Source organism: Aspergillus heteromorphus (assembly GCF_003184545.1).
Source record: "Aspergillus heteromorphus CBS 117.55 chromosome Unknown BO70scaffold_5, whole genome shotgun sequence".
Lineage (NCBI taxonomy): Eukaryota > Fungi > Ascomycota > Eurotiomycetes > Eurotiales > Aspergillaceae > Aspergillus > Aspergillus heteromorphus.
The window spans coordinates 713578-730750 of record NW_020290410.1 but is presented as its reverse complement, the minus strand read 5'-3'; the positions used below and the strand labels follow the sequence as shown (position 1 = coordinate 730750).

General features: G+C 49.8%; 7 protein-coding genes across 7 annotated transcripts; 3 read left to right on the top strand and 4 right to left on the bottom strand.

Annotated features, from left to right (window-relative positions):
• Window positions 1-310: 310 nt before the first annotated feature.
• Window positions 311-1852, bottom strand: BO70DRAFT_359791 (Ran family GTP-binding nuclear protein). Its single transcript, XM_025542625.1, has 5 exons — window positions 1642-1852; window positions 1321-1413; window positions 1085-1238; window positions 823-1028; window positions 311-769 (listed from the first exon to the last, which is right to left on the bottom strand). Exons 1-5 carry the CDS (start codon window positions 1699-1701, stop codon window positions 638-640), a joined length of 645 nt encoding a protein of 214 aa, XP_025401892.1. The 5' UTR covers window positions 1702-1852; the 3' UTR covers window positions 311-637.
• Window positions 1853-2332: 480 nt separating this feature from the next.
• BO70DRAFT_350725 (putative 26S proteasome non-ATPase regulatory subunit Nas2) lies at window positions 2333-3270 on the bottom strand (the record flags this gene model as incomplete). The annotated part of the gene is made up of 4 exons (XM_025541709.1): window positions 2333-2464; window positions 2564-2922; window positions 2972-3044; window positions 3118-3270. 4 exons carry the CDS (start codon window positions 3268-3270, stop codon window positions 2333-2335), a joined length of 717 nt encoding a protein of 238 aa, XP_025401891.1.
• Window positions 3271-4083: 813 nt separating this feature from the next.
• BO70DRAFT_179740 (uncharacterized protein) lies at window positions 4084-4827 on the top strand. The gene has a single exon (XM_025538430.1). It carries the CDS (start codon window positions 4152-4154, stop codon window positions 4659-4661), a length of 510 nt encoding a protein of 169 aa, XP_025401890.1. The 5' UTR covers window positions 4084-4151; the 3' UTR covers window positions 4662-4827.
• A 1414-nt stretch (window positions 4828-6241) lies between these two features.
• BO70DRAFT_286929 (uncharacterized protein) lies at window positions 6242-7177 on the bottom strand (the record flags this gene model as incomplete). The annotated part of the gene is made up of 3 exons (XM_025539218.1): window positions 6242-6652; window positions 6698-6938; window positions 6990-7177. The coding sequence occupies 3 exons, from the start codon at window positions 7175-7177 to the stop codon at window positions 6242-6244; spliced, it is 840 nt and encodes a 279-aa protein (XP_025401889.1).
• A 1123-nt stretch (window positions 7178-8300) lies between these two features.
• Window positions 8301-11451, top strand: BO70DRAFT_310015 (putative Rho guanyl nucleotide exchange factor; the record flags this gene model as incomplete). The annotated part of the gene is made up of 5 exons (XM_025540150.1): window positions 8301-8861; window positions 8946-9254; window positions 9308-9508; window positions 9557-9775; window positions 9836-11451. The coding sequence occupies 5 exons, from the start codon at window positions 8301-8303 to the stop codon at window positions 11063-11065; spliced, it is 2520 nt and encodes an 839-aa protein (XP_025401888.1). The 3' UTR covers window positions 11066-11451.
• Window positions 11452-11841: 390 nt separating this feature from the next.
• On the top strand, window positions 11842-12482 carry BO70DRAFT_377865 (SBDS family protein; the record flags this gene model as incomplete). The annotated part of the gene is made up of 3 exons (XM_025545225.1): window positions 11842-12005; window positions 12120-12243; window positions 12429-12482. 3 exons carry the CDS (start codon window positions 11842-11844, stop codon window positions 12480-12482), a joined length of 342 nt encoding a protein of 113 aa, XP_025401887.1.
• Window positions 12483-13026: 544 nt separating this feature from the next.
• BO70DRAFT_385540 (uncharacterized protein) lies at window positions 13027-17093 on the bottom strand (the record flags this gene model as incomplete). Its single annotated transcript, XM_025545748.1, has 4 exons — window positions 13027-13109; window positions 13406-14402; window positions 14459-16630; window positions 17049-17093. 4 exons carry the CDS (start codon window positions 17091-17093, stop codon window positions 13027-13029), a joined length of 3297 nt encoding a protein of 1098 aa, XP_025401886.1.
• Window positions 17094-17173: the final 80 nt, after the last annotated feature.

Here is a 17173-nt window from a genome sequence, read left to right as displayed (position 1 = left end):
ACGAGGTAGGTAGGTAATCGCATTAATGAACTACCGACATCTAGACAAGATGTATTAGGTCCAGAATGGAAGGGATTGGATGGATGGATGGATGGTATCAGGTATCAGGTATCAGGTATCCTAGATGTGGTTTTGTTCCTGGTGTTGTTCCTGGTGCTGGTGCTAGTGCTGGTGTTGGTTTGGCTTTTTTTTTCTTTTTTTCTTGCATGTTGTGTTGTGCTGTGCTGTGCTGTAGTCATAGACAGACACTGACTGAGAAGGGAAACGGGACAAGAAAACAAGAAAAAAAAAAGTAAAGGAAACGAAAATAAAAGAACTTTTCGGAGGCCAAAACCGCAACTATCCTGGAATTTCGGATAGATCCGTGATTGATGGGTTGATTGGCTGGCGAGTAAAACAGAGGTCATCGTTTCAAAGGAACTTTGTAGAGATAATCAGAGTCTAGACTACTAGTGGTAAATATTGCAAATGCATAATCATGCCGACCGTTCTCGGGCTTACTTCCTCCCTTCTCTCCGCTATCATTGTATCGTGATTCGAAATCTTTGCATAACGTACCCGGAGCTGGGCACGGCCACAGTCACACGGCCGCGGCCACGACCGACGTTCCGTCCCCAGCCTTTTATTGGCGATGCGTTTACAAGTCGGGGTCCTCCTCGTCGGGCAGGGGCATCTGGGTGGCAGCCTGCATCTCCTTCTCGTACTGCTCCATGAGCTCCTGGTTGACCTGCACCTCGGGGGGAGCAAGGGCGGGAGCGGCAACAAATTCCTGACGGGGGGGTTAGTGAGCGCCCACGGAGCGAGACGGAACGATCGACTTACCAGCTGGGGGTTGCCGACCAGTTTCCGAGCGAGCCAGAGGAAGGGCTTCTCGAAGTTGTAGTTGGACTTGGCGGAGATGTCGTAGTACTGGAGGTTCTTCTTGCGGTGGAAGGTGATGGTCTTGGCCTTCACCTTACGCTCCTTGACATCGACCTTGTTACCGCACAGCACGATGGGGATACCCTCGCAGACACGGACGAGATCACCTGGATCAGTTGTTAATAAGAATGTAATCGCATGGCAGAAACGCGAAAGCACTTACGGTGCCAGTTGGGCACGTTCTTGTAGGTGATACGGGAGGTAACATCGAACATGATGATACCGCACTGTCCGTTGATGTAGTAACCATCGCGAAGACCACCGAACTTCTCCTGACCAGCAGTGTCCCATACGTCGAACTGGATGTTACCCAGGTTCTGGAGGAAGGGTTAGTTGATGCGAGACAAAGACGGCGCAATGGACAAAGCGGGGTCGCCGGCCGCGGGGCAGGAGGCATACGGTGTGGAAAGCGAGAGGGTGCACTTCGACACCGAGAGTCGCGATGTACTTCTTCTCGAACTCGCCAGTCAAGTGACGCTTGACGAAAGTGGTCTAGAGGAAAAATTTTTGGTCAGCAATGACGTCTGAGTCGGTGAGGTTGAGGGGCGATGAAGTTTTTGTTGATCGGGCCGACGGGACCAGAGAGGGGTAAACACGCCAGGCGAGAATGGTTGCCGCGAGGGAACTGGCATCGAGAGAGCGACCAGCCATATCCAGACGAGTTGACTCCAATATGTATCGGACGCTGGAGGGATGAGGGGGCAAGGGGATTCTACTCGCCTTTCCAGTACCACCGTCACCGACGAGGACGAGCTTGAAGGTCGGTACCTCAGCAGCCATGGTGAAGGGTATGTGATGTGGATGGGGGGGGATCCAAGTATGTTGTAGAAGGTAGACGCGAGTCGAGAAAAATCAACGGTCGGCAGAAAAATGCGACGGTTGATGGACAGACAGAGCGACCTGGGGGGGATCGATAGAACTGAGGGGGGGGTGGAGAGAAGGCAGGAGGGAGGAGTTCAAGAGGGAAGGTTATTCTGGCCGTGATGGAATTTTTGCCCCGAGTCGGTCGCCCAAGCCTGTGCTCCGTCACGTGGCTGTTGGCGCCTCAGGCAGCATTGCCCCGCAGGATCGCGGCAAATGCAAATGCACGGCCTGCAGGCGTTCCCGATGGCTCTACGGGCTATCTACGGGGGATCTATCCACAGACATCGGCTGTGTTCATGATGCTGCAAATTGATATTTGTTCCCACGCAGCCTGACTGCTTTGCTGCCCTGCTGCCCTGCTGCCCTGCTGCCCTGCTCTCCTTGTAACGTATATCTTCCCGGCAACAAACAAATAAACAACCAACAATAGAAAGGTCATGTAAACATGTCGCGTTCCTCATAGTCAAATGGTATGGGTCAGACGAGAGAAAAAAACTACGTCGCCTAAGTCACTCCATCGTACAGTAGCTGTAGACCAAACCGCATATCACAATGGGACCAGATGGCAGCCCAACAGGCCGCGACCACCCCAATCGCGACGTGGAACAAGTTCCAGGGATAGCTCGATATTGCTCGTAGAGTTGGGCTCCTTCCTCGACACCTTTACTACCACCGTACGCTAGAAATAATGTTAGAGGCGATGTCTCAGAAAGGAGGTGGAAGAACCAAGATATTGGGGGCTTCAAAAGGATCGAGACCAGGAAAAATCGAGACGTACCCCTTCACTTTGTTGAACCACCTGTGCCACCTTCGACAGGCGCTCATGATTAAGCCAGTTGGCACTGGCAAAGCTCCGCACAGTATCGCCCGCCCTCAAGCCGGCCTGGTCTGCCGGACTGCCGGGCACCACACTATTGACCTTCGCGAACGGCATCCCAGCTGCCCCGGCGTCTGAAGCAGCATTCCCGGACACACTCGCTTGCAATCCCGGAGTATCACCCGCGTTGCCACCAGATGGCGCCACCGCCTGGGCGCGCTGCAAATTCGCAAAGTGGTTGTGGATGCCCTTCTCGAGATGTGACATCACATCTTTGTGATCGTTCCGCAGTCGGATGATCCGTGTCCGAGTCGTCCGTACTGTCCCATTCTCAGAGGGCGCACTGTGGAAGGATAAGCAGTGACTCACTTTGGGCAACGTCGATGTCGTCTCGGGGGAAGCCATCGAAGGTTGTCAGCGATGTACTCATACGGACGCCGTGCTAGAGGGTAAATATGGTTAGCCCGCATGGTAGTGGCAATGGCCAAAGATATCCAAATGAGACGCCAACGTACTGAGGTGAGGACACTGCTGAGTGCTGAAAGTTCCTCTTCGATGCGTTCCTTCTCCTGCATCAGGTCGACCATGCCGAGCTTGGACAGGTCGCGGGGAGGGGGCCCTCCGGACGTAGGGCCGGAGGCAACTGTTGGAGCATGAATGTCGTCCATGGAGATTCCCATTCTAAAGCGATTCGGAGGTAGGTTGAAACATCGTTGGGTGGGACGTGGGATGTGAGACGAGGCCGTGAGCGGTGATGTCTCTCGGCGATGAGCTCTCGGGAAGCGGCGCTGCGGCGTTGCGGCGGTGGGTCGGGCGTGCGAAATCTGGGGGAGGAAACGCGCCCCTCTTGGCGTGGCTTGCTCGCTGCAACATTAGCAGTTGACGCACTGAAGTTGACGCAGCTGTGGCAAGCTGGGTGTTTTCTTGGTATAGTTCTTTGCGGCAAGTTTGTATAATCCTGGTTGCCGGGCCTACCCGGGTGTTTAATCTATTATACTAAAATATATATATTTTTATATAGATTTAAAATATATAAAATCTTAATTCTTATAGATCAGGACATGATAATGTATTGTAATGGATTCAATGTAGATCCCCGCCCTGTATTTTTACTCGTTTCTCACGCCACTTATCTCGATAACTCAGAGGCAATGTCTGAAGATCCTACGATAATTACTGATCAATCAAGCTCCCTCGGTCGACTCCTGGTCTGATCAGGTTCCTTAGATATGTAAAAGATCCCTTCATCATGACCAGTAGGCACTCATCGTGAGGTTAGGACCAGATCTAGTCGTTCGAGGGATCGAGTAGCTTCGAGCCAATCATTACTCAGAAACTTGAAACCTTTACCTCTTTTCTTGCAAGGAGGTTGGTTGCTTCGTCCTTCCTAAAAAGGGGAACACGGAAGATTATTGATCCTTTCCCCCGGAGTAATGGCATCCCTTGATTGAATCAGCTTCATCTTTCTTCATACAGGGATTGGGAAGGCCAGCAACGTTCACCATATTTCATTATCATACCTCTCAAATCGGATATAATTAAACTAACCATGGATGACTCAACCGAAGATGATTGCGGCCGCATTCTGCGCCGGATTCGAGAGATCCTTTTCGACTTTCTTGGAACGATCGGTTCAGGCACGATGCGAATACTTGGGGATACTCCGAATAGTATGCTTGACCCCAAAGATTATTTAGGATCTATACGCCCCTTTGCCACACAGGTTCAGGATTGTCTCCATGAATACAATGCAAACAACGAGACTTGTTTTGTCGCAGTCAATATCTACCCCGGCAAGCACTCCTATTTTGTGGTTGATCTCAATAATACCAATTATGACTATCAGACTGCTCATGAATGCAAGACATCGATTCCCGTCTATGTCCTTCGCCTTTCAAAAAGAAACCCGAAGATTTTCAGAAAACAAGAACTGGATGAACAAATTGCTGAGACTCTCAGGATCATGCATAATGGCCATGGTCAAGACCCTCTACCTTTGTTTGACAATTATTGTGACAAGAATCGACAATACTGCAACCCACGCAGCCTCCAACGTTGAATTTTGAGTTTGCCACTGACGATGCATGTACAATGAATCTTGTTACCTTCCTGTTGAAAGCTGTTATTACCCCCGAACGCCTGCCTGAGGGAATAAAGTTGTTTAGTTGATCGATAATATTATTTAGTTAAAGTAGGCTTAATTCAACTTGTGCTGGGGGCATGATAAATCTAACCAATTATTTGAGGCACCTCCTCGCCCTTAGGTTCTTTGCTCTGTTGGCTCTTGTCTGGAACATGCGGCCAATCAAAACCCGCCATATCCATCACATCCATCACATCTATTATGTTGTTGCGACTCTCTTTCCAGCCATAAAGTAGAACAGATGTGTCCAGTAGGAATTTCATATTGACACGCTTGGGCCTCAAGGCTTATCTATATAAGAATATCATGACCATTCCTTCCAGTCTTTCATCTCCACATCTCATTCGCACACTTTCTTTCTCGGTTTGAAAGCCAAACCCAGGAATTGAACGAGGTTTGCACACCTAGGTACTTATTGATATCAAAACACACTGATACCCGTGACAGATGTGCTATTGAAAGCAGACACTTTATCAGCTCTGTGGATGCTTGGGTATCCCGGAGAAGCTGGGGCATATGAAAAATTGCAATAGTGATTGCAATATCAACACCCAGACACCCAGACAGCAAACTAGGGTGGAAACAAAACCAGGAAGATGCAACATCCATAAGTACTCACCAAATGACTCCATCAAGCAGTGAAGAATCCCTCAACTAAAATAGCCTATGTGAACAGGGTACGTTATTGTCATTGACGGTGCATTAGATTTGAAACACTAAAATATCCAGTTATTACAAGGAATGAAAGCACTTCTGCTTTCTATCATATCTTGATTTCGCGGTATATGTGGTCTTTATTGTTTTCAGATAATATATTCATGAACTCTACAGTTTTGACCGCCAGACGCGGGTCTGTCTCAATATTCTGTTCTTCCCCAATTGGCAGTCTTCGTGGAATTAACTGTAGCCCTGGAAGTAATCAACATGAGTGTGATCAAGAAGTCTGCCTCTCAAAGCGTTGAAAACATCCACACCGGAGCACTTGGCGAGGTAGTCATTTCCATAAACAGCTGTAGATTTATATATCAGGATTTGGGCGACGTGAGCCGAGGTGTACTTTGCTGTATATACTATTAGCCAAATAGAAGATCGAATATAGAAGGAAGATTGATCTTTGATAACTGTATATAGAGCCCGGCGCATTGCATGAACTGTAGGCGTTACAAAATAACCCGCATTGGCCAATATCCTTCTGAAATTGTTCTGGTAGTTTTCTTTAATCAAGAAATCTTCACTGATTCCTTCAGCTGTGATATTTCTTACAATATATCGGTCTTCTGCCTTCTTATTCTATCTGAGAATTAATTTATTCTGCTCTTCTGGAATCCTTTGCTCGAACAACTCTTTAGGGATAGAGAATCCGAAGAGAGCATTATCTGCAAGGGCCAGAGCAACAAGATATAGTACACCCAGATACATAGGCTCATCACAGTCCCAAATAGCAGTACCAAACCTATTATTGTTAAAGAGACTCATATAGCCACTGAAGGGGATGTTTACTTATATTGTATTATTGGGGTCTCTGTTATTCTTGACAAAATATTGATCAAGCCGCCATCTGACCAAGGAGCATCATCGGCGCGAAAAAGCACGAGTTGGATATGCTTCTGAGTATTATCATATACAATCTCAAGGATTGGTAGTATACAAGGCTTTTCTTTGTAACAGAGACCTCTACCCCTTTGATTTTCTAATGCAGGTGCGAGAGAGGATACTCTAGCACCTGTACACAGAGACAAAAGAGTAAGAAAGTGAAACTGATCACGACGCCTTTTATAAATAAAGAAGAAGTCATTGGAAGCCCATAAAGTGATTATAGCGCGCTCATAATTGCTAAGCTTAAAATTATACTTTGGCTTTGTGATTGTTGAGAGAACATGTCTTTCGACTAACTCATATTCAATCCACTGCACAAATTAGACAAATATTTTAAAAAGTAAGTGGGGGCCTACATGATACAGGTCTTTCACCTCCTGAGGTATCTTATTTCCAGTTTCGAGAAAAAATCCTGGAATGAATCCTTGCGCCCGCACTAAGACTGTGTTCATAGTTGGTCGTCTGTCCAAGGAAATTTTTCCCTTAGTAGATTCGATAAGCCAGCAAAAAAATGCTTTGAGTTCCTGTAAGATTGGAGCTGGATGCCCCTCTCCAATCTTATATCCCTTGGGCATCTTTCTCTCCTCAATGAGGAACCTGATGCATGAATGTAAGTAGATGAATAACATCCCAGAGACACAGACATACTCCTCATACTTGTGCACCCTCTTCTTGTAATATTCCTTTATTTTTGGTGATGCCCTACCTCTATTTCTCTCTGCATTCTCCTTGAGATGAGTACCGATGTTGTATCCTCGTTCTTGACAAAGTGCACGACGAGCCTGTCTTTTTTTCTCAGCCTGGGAGGCTTTCCATGAAGCAGAGCGTATGATCATCTTGTAGAGATATGGCTGAAAAACAGAATATCTAGAACAACAATAGTGAGGGAGCAAAAAGACATTGAATGCAAAAGAAAATATATTACCGCAAGAGAGATGAAAGTATGCGGATAAGAAGCCATTATAAGTTATGTTATTCAATGGGTAATGTGATTCTTGACTAGTTATTATTGACTGACACTTCTTTCCACTTCTGTAGAAGATGGCTTGAGGTATTATTTTGGCCATAGTGTGTTGTGTCCAAGAGTAATTAATTACTCGGTCCTTATCTTTGCGATGCCCTCACCAAAGTGATGGGTTGACTGCTAGCTTGTCCATAGTATAGAGACCCAGGCCCTAGTCATGTGGAACACGACCACAGGCGCAGGAGCTACTCTGGTATCATCCAGTTGAGCTGATAAGAATAATCCGGGAGCGACCGGTGCAGCCTGTGCGTGCTCAGTGAGTGACAAGTGAGTGTCCCGGAGCGCACAGGGAGTGCTCATGTGCTGCCCTCACAAAAGTGGCGGCACCTGTATCAGGCAAGTGGACGGGACTTGTAGCAGAATATTTCAGTTATACACTACTAACATATACTACTGCCGCGGAGGCATTGTTTTCTCCCACAACAATCCCCATTACCCAACAATTTGTGGGTGTGAATCATCTGTACTAATCTGTAACGCCGCTCAGACTCTGATCAAGGTGATCAATCATAAGTCAGGGTGTACAGATGATGGGAATAATACGGAGTACAATAGGAAGGCTTCCCCGCGGTACGACCAGCCGCCAATATTTGATTCTCCACCATGTCATGCAATGTGTGTGGCCAACTTTACTTCCGCAATATCACCTTATAGTCAATGTGAGACTGCGTGGATGGTAGCAGTTTCAGTTTCACGGAATAGCTACCGGATTTGTGGGGTTGCACCTTGAAAATCTGGGCATCTCACGGGACACGTGAGATCTATATCCTTCTTTCCCCATGTGAGAACCTGAGCTGGTCGCGACTTCCACACCACCAGCTACCATGGTTTCTAGCAAAGGACTTTACAGGTGCACTTACAAGCGAGAAAAATCCTGATGTTTCATCTTTCTCTCCATGACTTAGGAAAGTCGACCGACCAGCTCATTCATGATCATGGAGGAGTCCAAGGACATCGCTGAGACACCCCTCCTGGTCCTGGAGAAGACAGAATCAGAGGAGAACCCCACCAGAACACATGCCGTTCCGACCCCAGTGGAGCCTGTGGCTGCATTCAAGCGATGGGTGAGCAGCTTTCGTCCGAAGAAGAATTTCCCCCTTCTGGGTCCCGGCAGATACGTCAACGGCTGGCCCGAGCAGTATCTATATGACAAGATGGACTACGGCTCTGAACTTGCGGCCCTGCATGAGGTCCAAGAGATTGATGAGAAACAGTGGGAATCCTTATCGGGTCATTCATCTCATCTAGGAACCGTCAAGACGTCTACCCTGAGCATTGCCAGTCAAAGTGCCATGAGGTCGAGAGGGACTACACAGAGCACGGCAAATCACAGTATCAGATCGGATGTCCGCGAATCTTTAGACAGCATAAGGCCTACTTCAAGTTTTTCCATCGACGAGGAGGCTCAGCATCGCGCGATCAAGAGGCGCCGCGTCCTCCGAGAGCTGATCACAACCGAGTGTGACTATGTTTTCGGGCTGAAAGCGCTTGCAGATGTATTTTCCATGCTTTTCCTACAGCGCTTGCTTTGATGTCCTAACTTTCATCGCATTAATGGCTGACGAGTCCCCTTCTTATAGGCGCTGTTTATCTTCTCCGTGAGACCAGAAATCTACTGCAACGTTCAACAAATCCGCGACACGCATGAGGATTTCCTAGCACAAATTCGGAAGCTGACGCCAATTTCGAATCTTGCCGGAGCCGAGTTTGATAGTTTGATGCCACAGGGGTTCCACAAGCGTTTGAGTGCGATTGACTTTGGCTTTAAGGCCTTTCAGAATAGATCCTTGCGATCACGGAACTTCAGAGCTTCTGTAGAGTCTCGCCTCAAAGCGCTGGCTGCAGAGGCTAAAGAGGCTTTGCAAGTCGCACGGGAGGTTGGGAACTTGGTATGCATTCCAAATTCTAGCTCCTGGCTCAACTGCTCATGTCTCTGTTGCAGGCCAAGTCTTTCGCGGCCTACAAAGTGTTCTGTAAGAACTATGGCTTACTCACCGTGGATGTCACCCTTCTCCGCCAATCGATACCGAACTGGCGTATATTCGATCAGGGAATAGAAGCTCTCTCGAAGTCTGTCGCATCGATGGAGAGGCAGACACAGGAAGAAAACAAGGCAATGTCGTTGAATGACCTGCTTATAAAGGTATTCGCCGACTTGCTCCAAGTTATGCCCAATACTGACTTCCTATAGCCAGTCCAGCGCCTGTGCAAGTACCCTCTACTGCTCGAGGAGTTACTAAAGTGGACGCACATCCAAGATGATCCTTCTGCTCATGATGGTATCAGACAGGTTCTGGAGACTGTCCGTGCCGTGGTGTGCGAAGTTAATCAAGTGACCGACAACCCTATCAACAAAGCACTAGTGGATAAGACTCTCGTGCTACAAACTATGCTGGACTTTTCGGCATCGGTGAGAAACTACATACCAGTTTCCCTTACCTGCAGAACTGACTAGAGATTGAAATTCTAGAATGTGATCTACGACATCTACAGACAGCTAGGACCTCTCACCCTGTGCGGCGTCCTCCACGTCACATATCAAACCCCCAAGAGCATAGAAAATGGCTACATGGTCTGCATTATGTTTGGTTATCATCTTCTCATTGCCAAAATAAACGATGACTACCGAAAGCTGCTACCAGTAGCGTGTTTGTATGTCTCGGACATGAAGATCGATTCCCCGAGAAACGGTGAAGGTGAGTACATTTGGAGGGGGTTATGTATTTTACTAAAGTCTGCTCCAGGCCTTCAATGCTACGAGTGCTTGTTCTCCTGGAAGACTGTTTTCCAGTATCACGACAAGTATTACGAGTTGGTGCTTAGCGCTTCGTCCGCGTGCGAGGAAAAGAAATGGAAGACTGAGATACTCAAGTCTGCCGCTGCATCGACAAATATGCAGAAGACCGTGTCAGCCAAGCTGAAGGCGTACTCGTTCTTGACCCTGGAACTGATTCCGCTGACTGGCGTAGCCGGGTTGACGCCTTGTTTGCCTCGTCGGCCGTCTATGCAGGCATTGGCCACCTCACGGGCCCAGGTCGATTCACAAAATATCGTGATCAAGAATACCCACTGTCCACATAGATATCGGATCTCCGGTCCAGTGGGTGGTGAAATCGAACGACCAAAAACGCCTATCTCCTGCTCTGCGTTCATCCTGACCGCCCACAGGCAAGACCGGATTCGACTGGAACGTGCTATATCGTCCGTTTACACGAGGGACGTATTGCCGTATCCAGGCATGACTTTGGCAGCGGGTGATATTATCAAAAGACACTTGAGTCTCCGGCCAGGGCTATACCGACGCTCTAGCTCCGTGAGCCTGCGAACTAACGGGACTTCCAGTGTGGCTTCCACCGGGGCTACTCGCGTTGGAGTCAATAAACTAACAAAGAACAACGAGAAACAGGCGCGGAATGTGTCAAAGACCAAGCCAGCATCCCCTGGGCAGGAGAAGGGGCCCGACCTGCCGCGCCATGGCAAGGTGACAACAATCAGACGATCTAAGACATGGAAAGGCAAGGGAGGACACAAGCCGACCATGGAGGTTGATACCACACCGATCAGCAAAGGGAGCAAAGGCCATGAGTCTCCTGAATACTGCACAATGAAGGCATCCACTATCCGGAGGATGTTCAATTCCATGTCGTCAAGGCGACCGAAAAGGCATGGTCGCATGGGGCTGGGAAGTGGAGCCTCGTGAGGGGAATGATGCAACCCATTATTGATTAATATTGAGACTGCCTGCGTTATTGCATCAGGGGATATGCGGTTAAGGACAGGTGTGCTGAAGTATGGAATACTTGCAGAAGTTTGCAAAAGTGTTCTTGTGGATTCGTGCTGATTCGACGACGGTGGGGGGTAGCGAGTTTGATCGGATGGAAGCGAGACGTAACTAGTAGCATTAGCGAGCCAGAATGCCAGACAACAATAATAGAATGATGATGATGATGACGATGAGGGAATTGAATTCCACCGTAGGTCGCCATGTTTCTCCACATCTCCACCGGGTGTGCCAGAAGGGGGGAGTTGAAGCTCGCAGCTTTCTCGGCGCGCATCGGTCGATGGAAACCGATGACGTCGTCGTGCTCCAGCCCGCCGACCAGGGCATCGCATTACGCTTCTCTTGTCTTATTTAAAGGGTGTCTGCCATGGAGGGGACTACTGAATCATTATTACTCTTGAATCAATAATAAACAATCAACTGACATCTCTCCCACTCCCCTTCCCTCAATCCATCCATTCCAGAACCCCTTCGAAGTTTGTTTCCTCCATCTTTGTCCCGCCGGGAGCATCCATCTTGGTGACGTCATCTGCCATCACCTCACACGACCACTTCTCTCGCCATCTCGACCTCTTCTTCCCTCATCCCTCTCTCTTGAATCTGCAAACCATCCCTTTTGACAGCTTCAAACACTTCTTACTATCACTTTCTTCCTCAAAAAAAAAAACCTCTGATAAACTACACCTAACCTCATCATGCCTCGCCACAACGACCCCACCTCCAAGCTCTTCTACAAGGGCAACTCCGACGACTTCATCGTCTTCGTTGACGACGTCGACATCCTGAACAAGTGGCGCGGTGATCGCTCAATTCCCCTCGCGGATGTGCTTAACGGTTGGAAGATCTTTGTGACTCACAAGTGAGTTTTCTTGATGCTGCTGCCTTGCTTTGAGCTTTGGCATGTTGTCAAGCTTGGTATACGGAAGAACAGAAGAACAGAAGAACAGAGGCTAATTGAATTATGAAAACGCAGACACGGAGCCCAGGGTGTCCTCGATGGCGCCAGCAAGGCCAGTCTCGAGAATGAATTCGGGACTTCGAATGAAGATGATTGCATAACTAAGATCCTGGAGAAGGGAGAGTATCAGGCGACTGTTGTATGTGTTCCTTACCCCTCTGTCCTTCTGCCCCTCTACCCCTCCTACCCCTCTGACCTACCTACTACCTACCTACCTACCCCTCTCTCCCCTGCAATACACCCCACCCACCCCAGTCTTGTATCCCAACCACCTCACCAGCAAAAAAAAAGAATAATAATATGCTGACAACATGGTACCTCCAGGCCCGCGAACAACAAGGCGATACCAACCTCCGGAACGGCCCCGCCTTCCGATAATTTCGTGCAGGTGTATGCCGGGCATGCCTTGCTTGCTTTGCTTTGCTAGCTGGCTGGCTGGATAGGCTGGCTGGCTGGCCTTTTTCCCTTTTTTTTTTTTTTAACCTGCCTTTGTTTTTATGGGTGGTGTTTGTATGTCGAGGAATCAGGATTGATGACGATGATGTATTAAACCCCTTCCTTGCCTTGCCTTGCCCTTGATGGGTGGTGATGTTGTGTATGGACACGGACAGGCTGGATTACTACAATACAATACAATACAATACAATACAATACTACGGTAGCATGATGAATAAATATGAATACACATATATCTATGGATACTATCTTTTCGCTTGTTTTGGGTTTGTCGTGGTGTATGTTGGTGTATGTGTGTTGCTGTTGAATGTCGATGATGTTTGCGTGTTTGAGGGTAAAAGGGCCGGCTGTGCGGGGTGGTAGGTAGGCATGTTGTAGTAACTAGATGGTTCAGTTTGTCTACTAAAATTTTATAATATGAAAGTGATGCTCTGCTCATTCATCATTGATATTATTCTTCAGACAGTTAAATCGTTAAGTTATCGGGACATTCTACTCCGATCATCCGTATATGTACAGTAATACTAGCCGATCCGATATACCTAAGTACTATATATACTACTAGTAGCAATCATATCAAATATTACATGGTGTAAAACGAAACGATAAGACTTTTTTTTAAGAAACAGAAAGGACAATCGAGACCTCACCAGGATATAGGGAGTAGAACCGGAGTACAGCTTAATTCACCGTCTTTTCACCAATCTCTGCCAGGACTTTGGAGTAGTACTCCGTACGTAAAGTCTGCGTCGAATTAACTACCCCTACCTACCCCTATCTCCCCATATCCACCTCCATCTCCACCTCACCCCCATTATTACCATCACCATCACCATCACCATCACCATCACCATCACTATCCCCATCCTCCGGCATATTAATCGGCAACCCCCCAACACCCCTCCTCTCCACCTCCACCCCCACCGCAACCTCATCCAACAACCCCTCCACATCAACAAGAACCCTCAACTCCTTCTCCACGAGCACATTATACACATGTCTCAGCTCCCCAAACGCCATACCCTCCCCCTTCCTCCCGTCACGGTCGCGGGAATACCGCTCCTCGACAACATCCGCGCGCAGATGGGTGAACGCCAGCATGAGGAGGTCCTTGGACCACGGGCAGGCGCGCATGCCGCGGTAGAAGACGTCCTTTGCGCGCTGAATCTGGCGCCGGGAGAGCTCGAAGAGGATGTAGAGTTTCCAGAGGGTGATGCTGGAGGGGGCTGTAGAAGAGGATGAGGATGAGACTGAGGAGGGGTGGTGGTGGCTGCCGATGGCGCGTTCGAAGGCAGCGCGGACGGAGTGTAGGGTTGAGCCGGCGTAGACGGGGCGGAGGAGTTCGGTGTAGATTGAGAAGAGGTGCGTGGTTATTGGGATTGAGATTTGGGTGGTGGGGTAGAGGGTGGTGTTGTTGTTGGGGGTGGAGGAGGACATGGAGGTGATGTCTCTGATGGTGTCGCGGACGCGTTCGTCGATGCGGAAGCGGGATTCGGTCCAGGCGAAGAGGGAGAGAAAGATCGTGTTGTGGCGGAAAAGGGAGATGCTCTCGGATAGGAGGGTGCGGATTTGTGTGGGTTTGTAGGTCGTGCTGGTGCGGATGTGGTGGTAGAGGAGCCGGGCGCGGGATTGGTGGAGGAGCTCGGTTGCGAAGGGGATGAAGGGGTTGGATTGGTCGGGTATATATGATAGTCTGGTGGTTGCGGTGATGTAGGCCTCGAGGGCTTTGGTGAGGTCTTGGGAGTTGGTGAGGTAGGCTAGGATGGCGAGGCAGTCGGTGCTGGCGACGAAGGCGTTGGCGTTTTTGCTCGCGATGGCGGACTCTTGGGAGTCAGATAGATGCTGGGGCGTGGGTGTTAGTGAGGGTGTGGGGGATGTGTTGGGGCTTTGTGGCTTACATTCTGGACTTTCAGCAGGCTGCTCGGGCTGAAGGATGGAGCATCGGGGAAAGCCTGCAGGTCAACGCTGCTCTGGGGGATGGAGGTAAGGAGGTGCGACGCGTGTGCTATATTGCGGGCCTCGAGAAGCTCCCAGACCCAGGTCTGCCATACTATGACGCTGTCCACTCTGGCGCGGGCGGAGAATGTCTTGCTCATGGAGAGAGAGGTTACCCAGACATGGTCCGCAGCGGCATGGTTGCCGGATCGACGTTCCATAAGGGCGTATGCATTGTAGAGTCGCAGGCTGGATGATCGCTTTTTCAGCAAAGATTTCGCGTACTTCTTAGCATCCTTGGGGTTGCATGCAAACTCCACAGCAAGTACGTATTCGGCCAAATTGTCGTTCCCGGGAGTCGCTTCAACCAGCAACCGGAGACTCTTGCGTACCCATCCAGGGTCAATGGCAGATCTCGAGTCCGAAGTGGCGGATGTCCAAGTTTTAAAGGTCGAGAACCACGTTCCTGAATCAGCAAAGAGGGTGTCCAGTGTAGTGAGGAAGTTCTGATGGGGGAAAAGGGCGGGGGGCGTTGATGTGGGCTCAGTGTCAGCAGCTACGTTGGGAAGCCAGTCCTCAAGCGTTGAATAGAAGCTGCTCGCAAGCTCGTTTCGTATGAAGCTGTCGCCATTCCAACGCCTTGTCGTACCCAAACTTTCAAAAGATGCGATTGACGGCAGCTGACAGAAATAGAGAAAGCTGTCAATCAACACCTGCGCTGAGTTCCCGAGAAATGCTAGGGATAGGATCTCATCCAGATCAGACGCGATAATAACACGGTAAGGGTCGTCTTCCTCCGAGTCATCGGTACTGCGGGCAGGCAACCGAGCGTTGGTGATTCGTTCGCTTTCATGAGGCGTCCAAGATGCGAACAAAGACCGTGGATCGAGCTGGAAAGAGGGCTTTTCAGTACTGCTTGGACTTGGCAGCACATTCCCCCCATTCTTCCAGCCCTTGGCGCCTACTTCTCCAATACGCGCGACTTCCGACTCCCAAAAATCCAGAAAAGCCGATATTATTTCTGGTGGGCTGCCACTGGCTTCAGGCGAGTCGGGTCGGAAGAAGGTTAATTCGAGAATGCCCTGCCAGAGTGCTGCTGCATGTTCGGTGAACCCAGCCTCACGGATGAACAGTGTCAGCCGCAGAAACAGATACATGTGGATTTGTACCATCTCGGGCGTGTCTGACGCCGACTTATTGAGTTTCAAGCACTCGAGGAAGGTCGCAAGGCACCGTTCGTAGGTGAAATCCAGGAACTGTGTCTGCCGGAAGTCGAGGTATCTGACCCAGAGGCTGATGAATTGGGAGTCCGACTTCAATATTGCCTGCCACCGGGCGGATAGCTTCTTGGTATCCCACAGCTTCGCCCCTTCTTCCAGAAGGCCAAGTAGAAGGCGATCCCGATCAGAGCTCTGGCCAACTTTTTTGAGGGCTTTTTCGTACAGAGACACCTTGATGTCTGCCAAGCTTTTCTTTTCCGCGTACGTCAAAGAGCTGGATTCCCTCTCGGACCCTAGGAGAAGGGATTCCTGGTGGTCGATCATCGTAAGCCACGCCCCGACGTCACCAGGGCGCTGATTGACGAGCCTCAACAGCTCCGCATTGCGTTGTTTGATCTCTTCGTCCGGGTCGCCTCGGATTCCCTCCTCCGAATCCGTGTCGGAGACGGCTTCCACATCGCTGGGTAGATCTTCATCTGGTTTTGCCTTGCCATGAATCGAGCGATACGCATGCTTCTCGTCATCGGAGTTGAGACCTAAAAGATCTAGACGCTTTTCTTTGCCGGAGACGCTCAATGGAAAGTAATCAGTAGAGAAGTCCACGGTTGTGTTGAGCGATGACTCTGGCCGTATGCGATGTAGCCGGACTTTCTGCTTGGAGAGACCCGAGAGAATGTTCTTCGCCCTTTTCCGAGACTTGTCTGACCTGCCAGATTCATCCCGAATCACCAGCGCATTTTCTAGAGCGCTCTCCCGGTCGATTTTGTACCTTGGGGGTAACCCCAAAACGCTCCCTCGGCCGATGCGATGGTAATTGGGGATGCTGTATCGATGGAGGGTTCCATATATGCGATTGAACCGATCGCCTTTGGTGTCGATGTAATATAGATCGGATGCTTCGTCCGTTGGCTGCTGCTTCACGGGACGGTCGGATGTAGACGTTCGTGGGTATTCGGGGGAGGGTTCTCGACGGGGACCGGCATCTCTGTCCGAGCGACGGGGTTCGCGTTCTCTGCGTTCTCTGTATTCCCTGCGCTCTCTATGCCCCCTATGCTCCTTATAATCCCTCTGTTCTCTATGTTCCCTGCGACGCTCCCGGGACCGCGAGCGTTCACGATGACTCCTGTGCCGCGAGCGGTGCCTGTCATGGCTGGACCTCGCCTCCCGATCGGAGGAGTCGCGACTGGGGCGCGCGGGCGGCCGATCAGCTTCGGACGGAGGAGGCCGAGGCTTGAAGCTGGCGAAGCGGGGGATGGATTTCTTCTCCTGGAAGAGAAGATAGGGTCAGTGGAAAGCGACGAGACCAGCACCATTGTCGCAGCGTCACACGTACCTGGGCGCCCGAGGAATCCATCGGCATCGTCGTGGGGTGAGGCATGACGAACGTCTCCTCCCACGGGCGGGCGAGGCTCAGGCTGGAAAAACTGCGGTCCCGCTTCCCGCATTTTTTCCGGTCGG